The following is a 19,109-nucleotide window of genomic DNA, read 5'->3' as shown; positions in this document are numbered from 1 at the left end:
AAGGACAAAACTGGCTCAAGTGGCTCCAGAGCCGACTGGGTCAGAGCCAACAAAAATTTAGGCAGAGCAGATGACTTCAGGAGTCTCAATACTACCCTCTCCACATCTTCTTCCAAAAGGCTCCTGCAAAATCTGGTAGGGGATCTCGACCTAGCAGGCACTGGAGACTTGATCAGCAAGAAGACCGGTAGGGATTCTACAGACCGGCTCCGAGCAGTAGAGTCAACTGTTGTTTCCAAAGGTTCAGAAGTCAGCACCGAAGCACCTGTGATTGACTCTGATACCATGGTGCTCTCCTTCGGCTCCGAAGACTGATGAGTCGAGGAAGCAGATTTTGTTAATTTGGAAGGTGGCTCCAAGACACCAGCTCATGCTGGAGAAGGCCTTTTTGAAGCATTAGATTTGGAGTCAGATCTGGATTTTGTAGACTTGGAAGAAGAAGCCGACGAACTAGATAAGGCTTCCTCAAAAGTTGGTTTAGGAAGACCCCTGAGTATCAGCTTGTTCTTTCTCTCCTGCAACACTCTAGGAGAGAAAGCATGACATATCAAGCATGATTCTTGCAAATGGATGGCTCCCAAGCAGTAGACACACCTACTGTGGCCATCCGTTAATAACATTTTCTGGGAGTATTTCATGCATTTTTTGAACCCAGAGGGTTTATGCTCCTTGCTATCCTTAGACATTACAGATGCACACGCAAAACCAGAAGAGAAATAGGGAAAGAGAGAATAACTGAGGACTAGGTCCTCTAACTAAAATGGGTCTAGCCCTGCAGAAGAATTACATGAGGACTAGGTCCTCTAAGTTAAACGGGCCTAGCCTGCTGTAGTAGAAATTAGGTCTTCTAACTCAAATAGACCAAGTATATAACACAGACACACACACAGGTTCAATCACACAGGAAAAAAATCTGCAACAGCAGTCCTAATATATGACTTTAGCGGATCCCCGCCAAAGGCAACAAGTTAACAATCAACAAGTTAACAGTACAATAAAATCAACAGGAGCACCCATTGATTAAGAGCGGTGAAACCGTCAAAACTAACGATCTAGGCAAAAAAGTGCAATGGCACCTAACTACTGGTACACAGGATATTAACTACTAAGGTCAAACAAGTCCACAGGACAATTTAGGTAAGGGTATATATATATATCTATATATATATATATATATATATATATATATATATATATATATATATTTATATATATATAAAATACCACTAAATAACAGCAAATATGCAAAAAAACACTTATGAATGAAAGAATTGCAAAAGACTTAGCCAGAGCCAAGAGAAGCACATCCAAACTTGTCGACACGGCCAATGAGATCTGGGGATTGCACTGGTGCACCATGGGATACCTGCTTAGCCACGAGCCAACCAATGTCTTCGAGCTTGAAAATCGGCCGAGTCAGAGCTGAGGATCGGCTCCGAACCCATATGTAAAAATGAAGGTGAGATTGGACTACCTAACATCATTAATTTTTAATGGACAACAATAATAGTAGCTGTTCCAGCTGACACGGGTGTCTTTATTCACTGTATGTTTTTGATTCTTTTTTGATTCTAACTTGTACCTTTGAAAGTGACTTAGCTGCTGAGGATTCCGATAATCCCTGTCACAACCATGCTTCCATCAGATCAGAGTAAGTGAAGCCATCAGGACTGCCTCAGCAGCAGACTGACATCCCTACCAAGGACACTCTGAAGCTGTAACCTCTGCTGCTTGTGTCTCTGATGTTGTCACCTCTGCTGCTAGTGCCTTACTGATTACTTTATGCATACAAAGACATTCCAATTTAGACACACACAGGGCCTGCACAAAAAATTCAACTCCTTAGTAATGCATTTCATACATTCCACAGGCCTCAGTCAGACATGCTACTCAGATTTATTCATTATATACTACAACCAACCTTTGTGAATTGTTTTGTGTATTACTGCTCTTGACATTCATTCAACAGACTATGTTTAGTTTCCCAGCTCACCTGCATGCTGTGATGAATGTGAGGATCGTGATGATGTGGACCACTGCTTTGTCAGGCCATCCTCTGGAGTGTTTGCTTCTCTACCATTCTGGTCTACAGGCTTATTACCTGCCTCTAGCAGATTGCTGCTCCTGTCACTGACTTCTGGACTTGCTGGGGCCATTTCAGCCTGACTGGGTTCTGCAAATTTGGCCATTTTCTGTGCCAGCATCCTAGCTGTCTCCTCCTCCAGCTGTCGGATGTCCTCCATGCTGAGGTCACACCATTCATCCTGCCAGCACCATGCCTGTCTGTGTGCTCTTAACATCACCTTTCTCAAACCTAAATGACAAACAAGACATAAGCTTATTTTTTCACAATCTTCTTCAGCTCTATTCCCAAATAAATTATTTTCTGTTTTTATTAGCAGTCACCATGGATTCCTTTAAAATTAATACTTGAGCAAGCACTGACACCATCTCAACTGTTTGATGCGGTTTGTAAGCAGCACTCAGAGTAAGTCCTTTCAAGTGGCGATGAGGTAGTAAATCTACAAATAGCTCACCCGCAAGAGTACTCTGTCATTGTCAGCAGTGACACTTATTTCCCATAAAACCCTGCTCAGTATCCCTTTTCAGGCAGTTCTGTACCAGCACTAGTCAAAATATGCAGACATTACATAAAAGTAGTGCCTTTTAACAAGTCTGCCTCCAGTATCTGCATCCTTTGCTGCCATATTTAGTGTTACTATTGTAAGGGCACTCACAATAACACAAGGGTAAGCATGCCTACAGCAATGCCCTGTTAAGGATTCTAGTAAACCAGCAGTCATGAAGACTGCAGCTCACTTTTCCAGAAAGACAGGTGTGACGCCCATGCCCTGGCCCAGCAATCAAGGAGCCTCAATCCTCACCACTAACACCACTGAGGGGCATATCATATAGGAGGAAAGGATAACAAATACACACAATAAAGTGTAATTTCCCTTAAGAGCACACAGAGATCACAGTCAGTCTGGGGCTGGTTGCTCCCTTGCTCTCTAGGTCCCCAACAAGACTCCCCACTGGCACAGCTATAGGGTCCAGATCTCAGCCTAGTGGGCAAGCTAAAACCTCCAGCACTCTGTCTGTCCAACCAGTGCTTTATGTCCCTGTCCAAGTCACTGACACACACACACACACACACACACACACACACACACACACACACACACACACACACACACACACACACACACACACTTTGAGAAGAGTTTATACAACCACACAGACACTCCTGGGGAAGGCTAGCACAGGTTCTCCAGCTGTGCCCCTTTTTCCTAGACTATATGGTAGTACCAGCTGCCACCACTATTTATCAGCTATTCAAAGGCCCTTAAAAGGGTGTCCAATTATTACTGTGCAATATTATTATGCAATTGGTAGTATAGCCCAGGGCTAAAGCTATTGAAGTGGTTTTGTACAATTTTAGCAAAGGCATGCAAGTACTCTAAAGAGCTTAAATTATCTCTACAAAACACCCGCAGTTGAAAGGGTTTAAAAATATTTAATAACAAATAGTCAAAACACAAGACAATACTTTTTACTACACAGTGCTAGTCAAGAGTTCAGAGATCACAAAGAAATACTTAAAATAATTCAGTAGTACAGTTCTGACATCACAGAAAAAACACTTAGTCTAATCTTTCTAGTTTCTAGCTATTTCTAAGAGAAAACACAAGTCTAAGATAAACTTACATATAGAGCAAGACAGTGCTGATGAGTTGGATGGTCAAGACGAAAATGCTTCATGCTCTCTGATTCTCTCTGTTTTTAAAATCACAACATGCTTTACTTGGTCGGCAGAGTGCACTGTTGTTACATTTTTTCAGTTTCACATGTAACACTATTTTTACCATTTAAGACAACAAGTCTGTGGTTTACATTAATATTTACAGATGACAGAATTATCTCCATAATTCTATCTGGCTAGGCTGGCAGGCTTCATCTATCTTCACCCAATCTTCACATACCCCCCTGGAGAATTCAAGCTAGTTTTTCAAGTGACCCTTGAGAAATGCTGCTTGAGGGAGTTAGGTCTATCTGAGTATACCTTACCCCATTCCTGTTGTGAGAGCCCATCTGCATTGGCATTACTAATCCCACTGCAGTGCTGCACTTTCATATCACCCTAGGCTCCATCTTAGCAACTTGGCATTTTGCTGGCTAGCTCTGTTTAACCATATTAGGGGGTTGTGATCTGTCATAACAGTGAATTTCCTTCCATACAGATAAGGCTGAAGTTTCTGTAGTGCCCACACTATGGCTAGACATTCCTTTTCTACAGCTGCATAGCATTCCTCCCTGGGTTGGAGCCTACGACTGCGATAAACCACTGGGTGCTCTTGCCCCTCTGAAGAAATCTGGCTAAGTACAGCCCCCACCACATGGTTCAAAGCATCCACCTGCACAACAAATTATTTGCTGTAATCTGGACTGGCTAACACAGGAGGTCCTCCCAAAGCTTTTTTAAGCTTCTGGAATGCCTGCTCACATGTTGGGATCCACACTACCTTATCTGACCTGTTCTTCCTTGTCAGGTCTGTGAGGGGGAGCAGCTATGGTACTATAACTGGGGACATACTTTCTGTAGTACCCTGCTGTCCCTAAAAATGCCCTCACCTGCTTTTTAGTAACAGATGCAGGCCATGCATGAATAGCTTCCACTTTGGCAGGTTCTGGTCTTATCTTACCACTCCCCACTCTATGTCCTAGGTAGGAGACCTCTGCCATGCCCTCCTGACATTTTCTCGGCTTAATGGTCAACCCTGCCCTCTGTAGTCTACCCAGCACCTCCCTGACATGTTGAAGGTGCTCTTGCCAAGAATGGCTGTAGATGGCAATATCATCTAGGTAAGCAAGGGAAAACCCTCCTGCTCCTGCTAGGATATGATCTACAAGCCTCTGGAAAGTTTATGGGGCATTCTTCATCCAAAGGGCATCTTTGTGAACTCATACAAGCCAAAAGGAGTCACAAAGGCTGACATTTCTCTAGCACTGGGAGTCAAGGGCACCTGCCAGTAACCTTTGGTAAGATCAATGGTGGTAAGATACTTAGCCCCACCCAGCTGCTCTAGGGCCTCATCTGTCCTAGACATGGGGTAAGCATCTGACTCTGTGTGACTATTTAATTTCCTGTAGTTCACACTGAACCTGGTGCTGCCATCCTTCTTTGGCACCAGCACCACTGGGGAGGCCCAGGGACTGCTTGACTCCTGAATCACCCCTAGTTCCAACATCTCCTGCACCTCTTCAATTAGAGAATGTTTGACTCTCTCAGGCACTCTATAAGGGGCCTGTCTAATAGGCCTTTGGGGTCCTGTATCCACTTGGTGCTGTCCCAGGTGGGTGCACCCTGGTTTCCCAGTGAACATGTCCCCAAATTCCTGCAACACTGCTCAGATTTCTTGAACCTGGGTAGGAGATAGCTGTCAAGACATTGCTACCCCTTCCACTGAAATGTCAGCCCATGCCTCACTGAGGAGATCAGTCCCCAGATCTCCCTCAGACTCCTCCTGCAATCCACTGCAAATGCTCAGCACAAGGGCCTCCCTATCATGGTAATGTTTCATCATGTTAACATGGTACAATTTGTGCCCCTGCCTTCTGCCTAGCAGTTCCACCATGTAATTAACATCACTTACCATTCTTACCACCTTGTAGGGTCCCTCCTAAGCTGCTTGCAGCTTGTTGTGTCTGACAGGAATGAGAGCAATTACCTGCTCCCCCACAGCATACTCTCTAGCTCGAGCATTCCTGTCATACCACACTTTTTTCTGTTGTTGGGCTTCTGCCAGTTTCTCCTGGGCCAAGCCCATGAGTTCCCTGAGCCTTGTCCTGAGGTCCAGGACGTATGCCACAACAGACTCCTTGTGAGACTTGCACTCACCTTCCCACTCATCTCAAATTAAATCTAGAGGTCCCTCACCCTATGCTCATACAGCAACTCAAAGGGTGAAAACCTGTGGATTCCTGGGGAACCTCTCTGTAAGAAAACAACAGATGGGGCAAATATTTGTCCCACTCCCTCTTAAACTGATCTTCAAATGCCCGTAGCATGGACTTGATTGTAGAGTTTAACCTCTCAACAAGACCATTAGTCTAGGGATGGTAGGGGGTGGTCTTCATGTGCTTCACCCCACAGGACTTCCACAGAGAAGCCAGCAGGTCTGACATGAAATTGGCACCTCTGTCAGTCAGTATTTCTTTTGGGAAACCTAACCTGCTGAAAATCTCTAACAAAGTATTTGCCACCTTCTCTGCCTCAATGGTGGACAAAGCCACTGCTGCAGGGTATCATGTAGCATAATCCACTACCACTAGGATATACTTTTTCTCTATGGAACTTGGGGTACTCAGAGAATCCACAATAACCATAGCTACCCTCTGAAATGGCTCCTCAATCACAGGCAAAGCATCAAATGAGCTCTTACCTTGTCTCCTGCCTTGCCTACCTTTTGGCACTGCTCATAGATCCTGCAGTACCCTGTTACATCTCTGGAAATTCCAGGCCAATAGAAGTTCTGCATAATACACCTCTTTGTACGTTTTATGTGCATATGACCCGCAAAGGGAATATCATGGGCTATGGCCAGAAGTGCCAAATGGTAGGCTCTAGTCACTACCAACTGCTGTACTATCTCACCTTCTAGCCCTTCCTCAGCGGTCCCCTCTCTGTACAGTAACCCTTTGTCCCAGTATACAGATTCCTCCTTTCGTTGAGAATCAGGTACCTCCCTAGCTACCTGCCTCAGGCCTTGCAATGTAGGGTCTGAGAACTGAGTCTGTCTCACTCTCTCCTTGTAACCCTTCCCAGCACCCCTTCCACAGGAAGTCTGGCATCCGCTGAGAGTGGTGCCTCACTGTCAGCCTGGGTACTACTACTCACCTCTACCTTTGCAGTCACTCTGTCCAAGGGAACATCAGTACGTATAAGCAGCTGTGGCTCACCTTCAGTCTCACTGCTACTGGGTAGCTCTCTCCCTGAAGTAACCACCTCACCAGTCCTGGCTAGAAGTATGCAGTCTGTCTGGGTCTCCCCCAGGCTACCAGACCCACATGCTTGTCTCCTAGCCTGACTGTGTGTAACTGCACAAACACATGGTACTGCCTCATCCAAATCCTTCCCTCTCAGGACATCTGCAGGATGGTAGTTTGGTACCCTTGTTGTCTCAAGACAACCTACTACTGGCATTTTGTCTTTCCCACTTACTGGTTTCCTCACCTTTTGTTCCCCATCTTGCCTCCATGGACACCTGTATGCCACATGGCCCCACTGGTTGCATTCAAAACATTTAACCCTAGCTCTTGGACGTGTACCTGGACTAGTGGCTTCTCCTGCTACTGGCAAATTCTGTTGGGGCAGTCTATGCTGCCCACCATAGGTTCCTTTAGACCCATGAGCAGTACTGGGGGTCCCTTTCCTGTGCAGGGCTGCCCTGCTTGCCAGGTACAGGTCTCCCTTCTTCCCCAACTCATCTGAAGTAGTACATTGTGTATCAGCTAACCAGATCCTCATGTCCTCAGGAAAAGTGCTAAGGGCTTTTTCCCTCACCAAAAGGTCTGCCAGCCCTTCAAAAGTGGTGACCTGACATCCACTCACCCATCTATGGAAATAAGTGCTCAGTTCAGCAATATATTCACACACACTTTAATCTGCCTTGCATCTATGCTCATGAATATATGTTTCAGGTGTTAGCTTAAACAATTCTAACAAGTGATTTTTAACAGCAGTATAATCAAAACATGCAACGTCAGACATTTTTGGCAAAACAGTTACATCTTTACCATGGAGTAAGGGGGTCAGGAACTGTACCCAGTGCCTTTGGTCAACACCATACTGTTTGCATACCCTCTCAAAAATATTAATGAAACTATCAAAATTATCCCCCTTTTTAAACTGTAGAAGAAATCTACTGATCTTTTGTGCCTCTGGGGTCCAGTTACTCCTTCCCCATTACCTCAATGACTCTGGTGAAGAGTCAGCATCTCCTTCTCATGCTGCCTCTGCCTCTCCTTTTTCTCAGCTTCCAGGCGTAGCAGTTTCTTATTCTCCTCAGCCTGCAAACATTGCAGTTTCTCCTTGTCCTCACTCTCTAGATGCCTTACTCTCTCAGCTACTTCTAGTTCCAAACCACTGGCCTCCAACTCAAGTCTCTTTAGCTCCAGATGGATTTTTAAGTCCTCTGCAGAAAGGTTGAGCTGCCCATTCTCCGAGGGTATTATATCTCCACTGCCAGTCTGATTGTCCTCCTGGTGTCTGTTTTTTGATGCAGCTGTAACCAAGGCTGCAATCATGTCTGCCTTAGTCAGGTTTCCATGTACCAGTCCCATAGCCTGGCACATCTTCACCAGCTGGCTCCTTGTCAGCTTTCCATACTCCTCTGCTGACATGCTGTCTGCTCACCCTGACTAACTAAGCTAACAAAAGAAATAAAACAATTGTGATCTGAACTTTGAGTATTCACTGCATGGCTGATTTAGAGTACAAAACACCTTCAGAGCTCACTGTACACCAGCTACAGGAACTCACTCTATCCACACCACTACAAGCCAATTAGTATTTGCCAAATAATTAATATGTGGTGTTGATATCCCACCACTGCCAAACAATTAATATGTGATGCCCGGGCCCTGGCCCAGCAATCAAGGAGTCTCAATCCTCACCACTAACACCAGTGAGGGGCATCTCATATAGGAGTAAAGGATAGTGCAATTTCCCTTAAGAGCACACAGAGATCACAGTCAGTCTGGGGCTGGTCATTCCCTTGCTCTCCAGGTCCCCAATAAGACTCCCCACTGGCACAGCTATAGGGTCCAGATCTCAGCCTAGTGGGCAAGATAAAACTTCCAGCACCCTCTCTGTCCAAACAGTGCTTCATGCCCCTGTCCAAGTACAAGTAGCTGACACGCGCACACACACACACACACACACACACACACACACACACACACACACACACACACACACACACACACACACACACACACACACACACACACACACACACACTTTGAGAAGAGTTAATACAGCCACACAGACACTCCTGGGGAAGGCTGACACAGGTTCTCCAGCTGGGCCCCTTTTCCCAGACTATATGGTAGTACCAGCTGCCACCACCCACTAATATTTACCAGCTACTCAAAGCCCTTAAAAGGGTGTCCAACTATTACTGTGCAATATAATTATCCAATTGGTAGTATAGCCCAGGGCTAAAGCTATTGAAGTGGCTCTGTACAATTTTAGCAAAGGCATGCAAGTACTCTAAAGAGCTTAAATTATCTCTACAAAAACAGCCACAGTTGAAAAGGTTTAAAAATATTTAATAACAAATAGTCAAAACACAAGACAATGCTTTTTACTACACAGTGCTAGTCAAGAGTTCAGAGATCACAGAGAAATACTTAAAATAGTTTAGTAGTACAGTTCTGACATCACAGAAAAACACTTAGTCTAATCTTTCTAGTTTCTAGCTATTTCTAAGAGAAAACACAAGTCTAAAATAAACTTACATATTGAGTAAGACAGTGCTGATGAGTTGGATGGTGAAGACAAAAATGCTTCATGCTCTCTCATTCTCTCTGTTCTTAAAATCACAACATGCTTTACTTGGTCAGCAGAGTGCACTGTTGTTACATTTTTTTCAGTTCCACATGTAACACTATTTTTGCCATTTAAGACAACAAGACTGTGGTTTACATTAATATTTACAGATGACAGAATTATCTCTAAAATTCTATCTGGCTAGGCTGGAAGCCTTCATCTGTCTTCACCCAATCTTCACAACAGGTACAAATCAATCCTGGAACAATACAGGCTTCTACACACTGTGATGACCCAATACTGATGAAAAGGAAAGACATGGTAGCAGTGGGGACTGATAACTTTCATTTATCCACAGCAATAAATACAGTGTGTTGCATTTAACACAGGTGAAAGGTAAGAGAACTATAGAAATAGATAATGAACCCCCCACACAACCTCTATCCAGTCTGTAATACGTCTGTGACTGGTTCTGACCTGTATGTATTCTTTAATTTTATAGCCAGCACCATTAGCTTAGATGAATACGTCCCTGGCTATGATCCCAGTAGTGTCGGTTCATTTAGCTTCTCAGGTCTATTAATGGTGAGTCTATTACGATGAGAGGCAGTGGTTCAATCTCTGGGGCAAGCATTCTGCCACCAAGCTATGTATATGCTACCACCGCTTAACATGGCTAATGTCTGTCCCTCGAAATGGCTCTCACCCCCATGCTGGGGATACCAAGTACAGGGAAATGAATGTACTCTAATCTGACTGGAAGAGATTGATGGTCAGCAGGCACACGGACAAAAGGCATGTAAAAAAGATGTTTCATGATTTTATAACATGCATTTTTATTTTTAGAGACTACAGCATCTGTTTTGCATATCTGTGCTAATTATCTCATTACAGAGACTTTCCCAGTCTTCACATTTTCATAAAGTCATTCATAATATGCTACAAGTGTATACTTTATTCAAAGTGTTTAAGTACCATGACATGAAAAGAAAAAGAAGGAAAGTAAGTGAGAGACTCTTACCAACATCGTGAATGAATTGTTCAATTTTTGACTGCATTCCCCAGTAGCGGAATTCCACCTTACACAGCTTATAGGCACACATGATGGGTGCCCAGCAACTGCTCCTTTTGGCCTCCTCCAGCCACTCTTCATTCAGCGGCCCCCTCCCAGTCTTGATAGAGCGATAAAGTTTGGGATCCTCCTCTGGCTTGTACTCATTTGGGGAAATTGGATCACGTACCAAATCCAGAACATCTAAGAGGTCAAACCCAGAAAGGGATTTTATTTTTTTTCCCTACATTTTCTAATAAATATTACATCAACATACAAAATATATGCCAACAGTTTATTAACTCCACTTGAGTGCTGCAGTTAACCCTTATACAGCTGCCCTTGCATTGTATGTGTACTGATATTTCGATAATAATGCAAATTTGTTATAGTAACTACTAACATAAACTATTAGGGCAGCATCTGGTTATCTCTTTTAGATCTCTCTACTTCAGCTTACTGATTTAACTGTAACACTTATTTCCTAACAAAAAAAAAGATAATAATGTAAACTGACTAATTTCTTAGCAATGGGGATGGTGCTAACTTTTCCATATTACAAAATAAGTCAGTACTCTGGAAAGATAATTAAAATCAGTTAAGGATACAAGACATCAGTTTAGTCTTCCCCACATCCTGGGATAGAATTACGGCTGATAACACTGGAGGGATAAGCCCCCTATATGTTCACAGTAGCACTAAGATGATAAGGTTGGGTTTGTTATACTGTAATGGATTTGATTTGAATGAATGACAAGGGATTAATAAATTAAAGAAAGTGAAAAAGTGAATCCATTTCCTAATCCAAGTTTTAAAATCAAAACAAAAACCACATCAAAACACAAGAGTCCAGCAGAATCAATAAAATCCTTTAATTCTTATGGATACCACTGGACCCTAGTATTTATTCTTTTTTATAAATTAAAGAAAGTAGTGATTTCTCTTTATTCAAAGGCCTAGATACGCTGAAGAGCAGGATACTAAAATCCTTCTTTTGCTGCAGTTATTTAATAGTGCTGGCTGGAAGGAGAATGACGACCTTGAAATATTTTGTCTGATATATACAATCTCTTGACTGGTTCTGAGCTTCTTTAATAAACTGATATTAGCATAAACAAAAGGTAAAAAAGAGGAAAAACTGAAATAATTTTATTTGCTCTGACTCCTTACCAACTATCCTTTGTCGCTTTTCTGCTGAAGTAAGATTAAAGACATTGCTCAGATCACCAGAATCCGGTTTGTAGTATGTCTCAATATCAATGGAGAACTTTTCTACAAATGGACATGTATACCTAAAAAGTAAACACACAAAAATAAACTTGGAAAAATGAATTCAGAAGACAATAGTCTAAATAGACATTCTTTACCTTACTTATCAGATACCACATTTTCTATACCATAGGCTTGCCTGTGTTAGATAGAAGTCCCTCATTTTGTCTGTCATAACTTCTTTGACCATACTTTTCCCTGTCTTACATCATGTGATTTCTCCCTTAAGAACACACCTTTAGTGTTACAAAATACTACTCCAGGGGGCCTCACAGATTGCCTAACACTTTTCCATGAAAGATGTGGTGCCATGTTAAGTTAAATATTTAAAAGGTGCACTGAAAAGGTTTACAACAGCCTTAACTCAAGACTGGAAATAGGAATCTTTTGTACCTGATGGCTAAGCACTCTTTTGGATAAAGATCCAATAGCTTCACTGATTCATTTCCCCCATAAGGAGTGAATGGATGCACCTATGTTGTGAAAAGCATGACAGTGAGATGACCAGTGGCTAAGCTGTGAATCAGAAAACAACAATGAGGAAGCACAGCTAATAACCAAGTTATACAAGTGGTCTTTTCTCATTTCTGTATAGGAATCCTATGCTAATTTGAAAGATGAGATTCCTTTTGCTAGGTAAATGTTACTACCATGCTTGCTGACCATCAAGCCTCTCTCACAGTAGCCCATTTATTTCTTTACACTGGAATCTCACCTGGGATCAAGGCTAGAGCTAACTGGAGATGGTTGTCATTCAAGCCATGAAAAAGATTTATCCCTTGCTGACATCAAAACAGTGAGAGTACCTGCAAAAACTTAACTCTGCCCATTGGTGTGGGTGGTTGGGGGGGGTGATGCACATCACCATAAAAGTCTACAATGCCTTCTCCATTCTTCTATGCACACATGTCAAAGACTACTAATATCTTTGAAACCTAAAGCTCAACCAAGTGGCCAGGCATTTGTATTGCTGCCTCTCTTCAAAAAACTGTCACAGTGCATGTCCAACTCCTCAGTCTCCCCAACCCTAGGATGGGCACACAGCCTTTCCTGTCAGATCTTAGACAACCAAGCCACTATTCAAACTAAGGTCACCTGAAACATAGCCAAAACTTTAGCCCAGAACTGGCACATTCGCAAGATAGATTTATTGATTATTCTGTTATTTGTTGGCTTATAGAAAAAGTGTGAAGGTTGAATTCATGTTGCTCCTTCAGAAAAGATGGACTCTGTTTACATTTGTCCTGGTCTGTGTATTTTTATTGCAAGCCTGTAAGAAATTCACCCTTTCTGTGCATTACATACAATGTGTGCCCCCATTCACTTACATTAAAAATGAGGTGATATGCTCAGCCATCCTAAATATAATAAACTGCAGCAATTTATTAGAGCCTAGTCTGTAAAACGGTAACAAGGAAATTAATTTTGTTTGTTAGAAATTTCAGTATGGGTATATGTTATTTTAAATGGTACCAAGAACATTTTTAATTCTACAAAATGAAAAGAAATGAAAAACTAAGGAAGATGACAGCAAAGTGACAGCTTCAAGTTAAGCGACTTAATGAACAAATTCATGATAGACTGTTACAAAAGAGGGTTAACCAAGAGGTTACAGAAAAGTTTTAAATTAATCCATTCGTTCTCAGATTACGCACTTAATCTAGTTTAGTGTCATGAGGGAGACACAGCCAATCCAAGTGATCATAGAAAACAAGGCAGAGGAACTACTCCTAAACAGGATGCCAGCCTAACAGCAACATTCACAGTACATACTGTAGTTAGCTTAAGGCCTTGAAAGCTACTTTATCAGGTCATTCTTGAATTATTTCAAGAAAATGCATTAGCTCAGATACTACCTTACAATAAGTTGAGTCACAATGACAATTTTTTTGATTGGAGAGAAACTGTCTGGTGTAATGAATAAATGAACAGTGAATATAGAAATTATACGCAAGTAAAACAAAAGTCATGCAATGGAGAAAAGCAAAGTAAAGCAAAAAGATAATTCAGAAAAGAAAATGTATAAATGCCAGAGATAGCAGGAAGACTAATGAACATACTGCACTTACTGCTGTGGACAACAGCTTTATATGAGGCACTATCCAGCCACGTAGCAGGTGGGTGAAACATGTAGAAAGAACAACACTTTACAAAGTCATACTGATGTGCAAATGTCAAGCCATAACACAGACTGAAGACCAGAGAAACAAAAATAGTCATTAAAACAAGGCAGGAAGATCCATATAAAGAATAAATCACATACTAATGATAAAATTAGGCACAAAAAATGCAAATGGCACAAAAGTGTACACCCTAAAATAAGTAAGATACTCTGAAGAAGCCATAAGCTACCATAACGTATGAAAGCAACAGAACAAAATGCTGACAGATATAGGAGCTTCATAATAACAATGAAAGACTACAATGGGCTGAGGCCTAGGCTACGTATGAAAAAGACTGACACCAGACTCAATGTATACAGGTCAGTCAAACTGAATCAGATAGAGAGTTGTTTCACTACATATGTAAAAACTTTTTTAGTACTTACACAATGTGGTACAGATGCAAATGTTCAGAGAGAACACAGGAAGAAGTCATAATAACTGACCAATGGGAGAAAGGCAAAATAATAGAATATGCTGCTGCTGCTGTTGCCATACAACTGCCACAGACCATTCCATTTACAGAAGAGAACATTTTGATGGAAATGTACAGAAACACAAGCATGGTACTTTAGTCCAGAGTCCACACCGCAAATAGAAATTAAAGGGCTAGTGGTCATTAACTAATAGGAGACACATTATGACCAGAAATTCTCATTTTTAAAACCCTAGCATGAGAGTGGTGGTAGAGAAGGAAATGAATGTGAGCTTGATTCAAAGTTTGACACTGACAACTGCTAACAGTATCAGAGAGTGATTGTTTGACCACTGTCCAGATGGTCATAGATCCTCTTATCTGACTGTGTCAGTTCATATATCACATGAAACATGTTGCTGCTAGCCATCCACACGTCATCTAAGTAATACACAGATGCATACAGTACTGAAAAAAATGAGTCAATTTAATTTTCTTCTTTATTTCTACAAATATAGTTTTGACAGATTATAGACATCTACCATGAAAGACTACATGTCTTTGAGGTATTGTATGTATGTATATATGCATGATTCTCCTGCATTCTAATGAACGTATGTTTGACAAAACACAGATGTGTTATTTAATGTTGATGGTATGAATAGCCAAACAGTGGATATGTTGATGATATGGAATGTTGAAGTAGGTAAATGGGGTTGGGGGAGTGAGAGCGTGTGTGTGTGTGTGTGTGTGTGTGTGTGTGTGTGTGTGAGAGTTAGGATTAGGTTCCGGGATTAGTGAAGGATGGGTGTTGTGTATTTGTGTTCAAGTTTGTGTAGTTTAGGGTAAGAGTTAGGTTAGAGGATAGATGTAGTATTGTTTGTGTATGTTTGTTAATGTTTGTGTGTCTGAGTCTGTCTTGTGTAGTGACAGTGTTAAAGGAAAGTTTTAATGATGTTAGAGTGTAGGGTTAGGGTTGGGGAAGGAGCAGAATTAGGGTAAAGGTTAGCACCATTAATAAAGTAGTGCAGGGGGGCAGAGTTGACATGTATACACACTTATCTTTCTGACTAAAGTACCTCTATAAATATGTCACCACCCTATTGATTATAATTATATTGGAAAATGACGATTGAAGAATTGAAGTGTGTGACTATCAGTACTGTCTTGTATGATCTAAACCAAAATGGAGAATTGTTACAGGGTTTCTGTGTGAGACATGTCTAAATTGAACACTATGTTTGAACAGAAAGCTGTTTGTAACTGTACGTGGTACCACAGAACCTGGTAGCCCTGTACCTTGAACCAAAGTATGATGACTGACTTTATAGCGCTGCCTTCAGACCTGAGGCCATATGTTAAGTCTTGTCAGATAAGAATATCCCAGCCAGACACTGTAAATGAAGTTAGAAAATGCTTTAGTTCTAAAAACTAATTTATAAAACATTACAGCTAAAAATGAACTTGTAGCACATATCACAATAGGTAAATAACTACCATTGTCCCTTGCTGGCTTCAAACTTGAAGAGTTACACAAGTAAATTATCTACAAAATCAAGTCTAATTAATACTTGACACGATGACACCACACAACACATACCAGGTCAAGTCTGCGTCATGCTGTAATGCATCAATTATTTGCACTGTATCAGTAATATCACCTACACAAAATAAAACTTCACAGTTGTTTGCATCATTTAGAATTTGCTAATACACAGACTATATTCAACATAGTATTTACATTTTCTGGATCAACCATTACATCTCTTAAAGCTTAAATCTTCTGTTATTACCTATTTGACTCTTCAGCCAAAAGGAATCTCTTGTTTACTGGATGAGTTCTTAGGCTGTGACTTCAAATCCATACTGAGACTCCATTTCATTTAAGATGAGATCCTTACTCCATTCTGTTCAGGTCAAAATCCACCTCTAGTCTGATACAAGAATAATGCATACTCATTGCATTAGATATTAGAAAAATCACTGATGCTGTTCTGTATAAAAGGAGTTCACAGTAATGTTTTAATTCATGGTCTGAGGAAGCGTATCCTTTGATACTAAAAAAGCTTTACCTAATAAAGCTGATTTTACATTCTACTTAGCCTGCTCGTGGTGAATTCCAGGTTATTCCTTCTACAGTATTTATCTTTCTTTTTTACCTGGATTCTTCAGTTGGAGCATCTCATTTTTGCCTGCATTCATCGTTTTGTTTTTGGGGCTGCTTCTACACACATTATGGCGAACCAAGAGGTCGAGTTAGACTACAATCCAGAACCGAGGGCAACACTAAGTGAACAACAATGGACTTCCATCACTAGGTATACAACAAACCCTTTATTGGCTATGGATTTTAGTGCCTATATTACGGCACCTAGCAATGACAATATAGATAACAGTGAAGCTTTTAAAACAAAACTAAAAGAACTTGAAAATAATTTATACAAGCTACAACGCTTGTCATGGCAAAGGAAGCATATGGAGGCGTGTTTACACTTTAAACTCGTCCCCAGGGGTTATGCCTCCTCTAGTATGCTTCTCAGATGGGGAGACCCATCCTGTGCTTCTTAAAAGATGGCAGGAAATAAACTTGAACACTAGTTTTCAGTACATGCAGCTACTTATCGATTACTTCACTCCGATCGAAAATGAGCTTTTAGCACAAGTGAACAAGCTCAACAAAGAGCTTAAAGACAACTTTGAGAGTGACTTTTGCAACAAGAGGTTAGAAAATATGTACACTCAAGTCAGTGCATATGCCTCTAGATTGCAACAAATAAAACACAAAAAACTACAGCGAGATTTTACGGATTTCAGTTCTGGGACTGTGTTTGTTTGGAATAAAAGAACTGAACCCTTGATGCGCACTGACAATGTAAATACAAACTTGGCGCCTGTAGACAACACGGTGGTTTCAGGTGTTCCCATTGGCTCATCATTCACTTCAGTCCCTCTGCAGAAGAACCTATAGAAGAGGCCTTCATCACACCACCGGAGTTACCTGCTACCTCTGTAACGATATCAGCAACATCGACGCCTCTCCCTAACCACGAGGCAAACCGTTTAGTGGATACTTACAAAACCTTGGAGCTAAACCAAACACAATGCTCCAGATAGATTGGTTGCTTCTTCTTCTTTTTACCTTTCCCCATCAAGAAAAATACTTTTCCATCACAGTTGGGGAAGGAGGAAATGAAAATATTCAGACAATCAGAGAAGGCGACAGAGGCCGTAGAAAACATCTTTTTTAACTTGTCAAGGTTTGTACTTGATGAAAATGACATTGCATTGTTAAACAAAGGTTTATCATTCATTCCCTCTCAAGGGAGTGATTTATCGCAAATACTGGTAGACTTACGCTTATTTGGAAGATCTGTTACTCTCAAGTTACTTTTTAATAACAAAGTTAATGGAACTACTAGTTCGGAAATCTCAAGACATAAGCGCAGAAGTACTTTTACTCCGCCCTTTCCTGGGCAGGTAGACTGTTTTATTAAGATGTGTGAAAGAGATCTTTATCTCTATTTTTATAGTAACAAGAGAAAGTGCATGTATTTTAACTTATCCAGGCAAGAAAAATCATCACTAACCAAGTTTATTAATGATTCCTCCATATGTATTAGACCAGCAGATAAGGGAGGGGGGCTCGTCCTATTAGACAGCCAAGATTATGTCAAGTATATGACCGAAATGTTAAATGACACGGAAACATATGGCATAATTAGCAAAGTGGAGTTAACAAAGATTATTAATAATATTAATGATACACTTTATGACATGTTAATGTGTCATCAAGTCTCAAAGGAACTATATGATTTTCTTTCGATAGAATATCCACAGATACCCATCATCAAAGGTCTTGTCTTCCGAAATGCAAAGGTCTTTTCCCCCCCCATGCGACCAATAGTATCTGGGGAAAGATGGGTGACTGAAAATATTTCAGTCTTTTTGGAAGACACATTGAGACCAGTAGTGAATAATATTCACAGTATCCTTAAAGATACATATCAACTACTTGATTACTTAGACTCCATAGATATACCCTTGGTGAAGGGTCAACATTTATTAATAACTATGGATGTACAAAGTTTATTCACTAGCATCCCAAACGACCAAGGTATAGAAGCTATAAGGGAATTGATTTCTATACACCCTTCATTCGATTGTAATAAACAAATTTTAACATGTCAATTGTTAGACATTGTGCTCAGTAACAATGTATTTAATGTTTATATATACAAAAAGCAGGGGTAGCGATGGGGACCCCTTGTGCTAATACATACGCCAATTTGGTTGTTTACAAGTGGGAACAAGAGTTTGTATTCACACATCAGTCCTTTGCCAAGGTTATAGTCTACAAACGATTCGTTGATGACATCCTAGTGGTTTGGGATGGAACTGCGGACGAATTCAATGAATTCATGCAGCAGCTATCAACCACCACCAGTTTTTTGAATTTTAGAAACATCATACGAATCAGTGGACTTTCTTGATGTAACTTTGTTCATTGAAAAAGGCAAACTTATATCAAAGTTACATAGAAAACCATGTTGGAAAAATACAATATTACGATTCGACAGTATGCATCCACGACATATTTTTAATGGCATTGTAAAAAGTCAGTTTAATAGATTGTCTAAACTTTGCAAAAATGACACTGAT

General features: G+C 41.0%; 1 protein-coding gene across 1 annotated transcript in view; it reads right to left on the bottom strand.

The window, feature by feature from the left end:
• PITPNM1 (phosphatidylinositol transfer protein membrane associated 1) overlaps window positions 1-19,109 on the bottom strand; it is a 1,523,951-nt gene that overhangs the window by 787,908 nt on the left and 716,934 nt on the right. Inside the window, exons 4-6 of the mRNA XM_044084149.1 lie at window positions 11,775-11,896; window positions 10,575-10,808; window positions 1,994-2,314 (exon numbers count right to left, since the gene is read on the bottom strand). Of these exons, the coding sequence (XP_043940084.1) occupies window positions 1,994-2,314; window positions 10,575-10,808; window positions 11,775-11,896 (677 nt within the window). The remainder of the gene's footprint in view (window positions 1-1,993; window positions 2,315-10,574; window positions 10,809-11,774; window positions 11,897-19,109) is intronic.

This window comes from Protopterus annectens, chromosome 9.part0 (genome assembly GCF_019279795.1).
Source record: "Protopterus annectens isolate FY-2018-M chromosome 9.part0, PAN1.0, whole genome shotgun sequence".
Taxonomy (NCBI): domain Eukaryota; kingdom Metazoa; phylum Chordata; order Ceratodontiformes; family Protopteridae; genus Protopterus; species Protopterus annectens.
The sequence above is the reverse complement of the archived record's forward strand: the minus strand, read 5'-3'. Positions and strand labels throughout refer to the sequence as shown.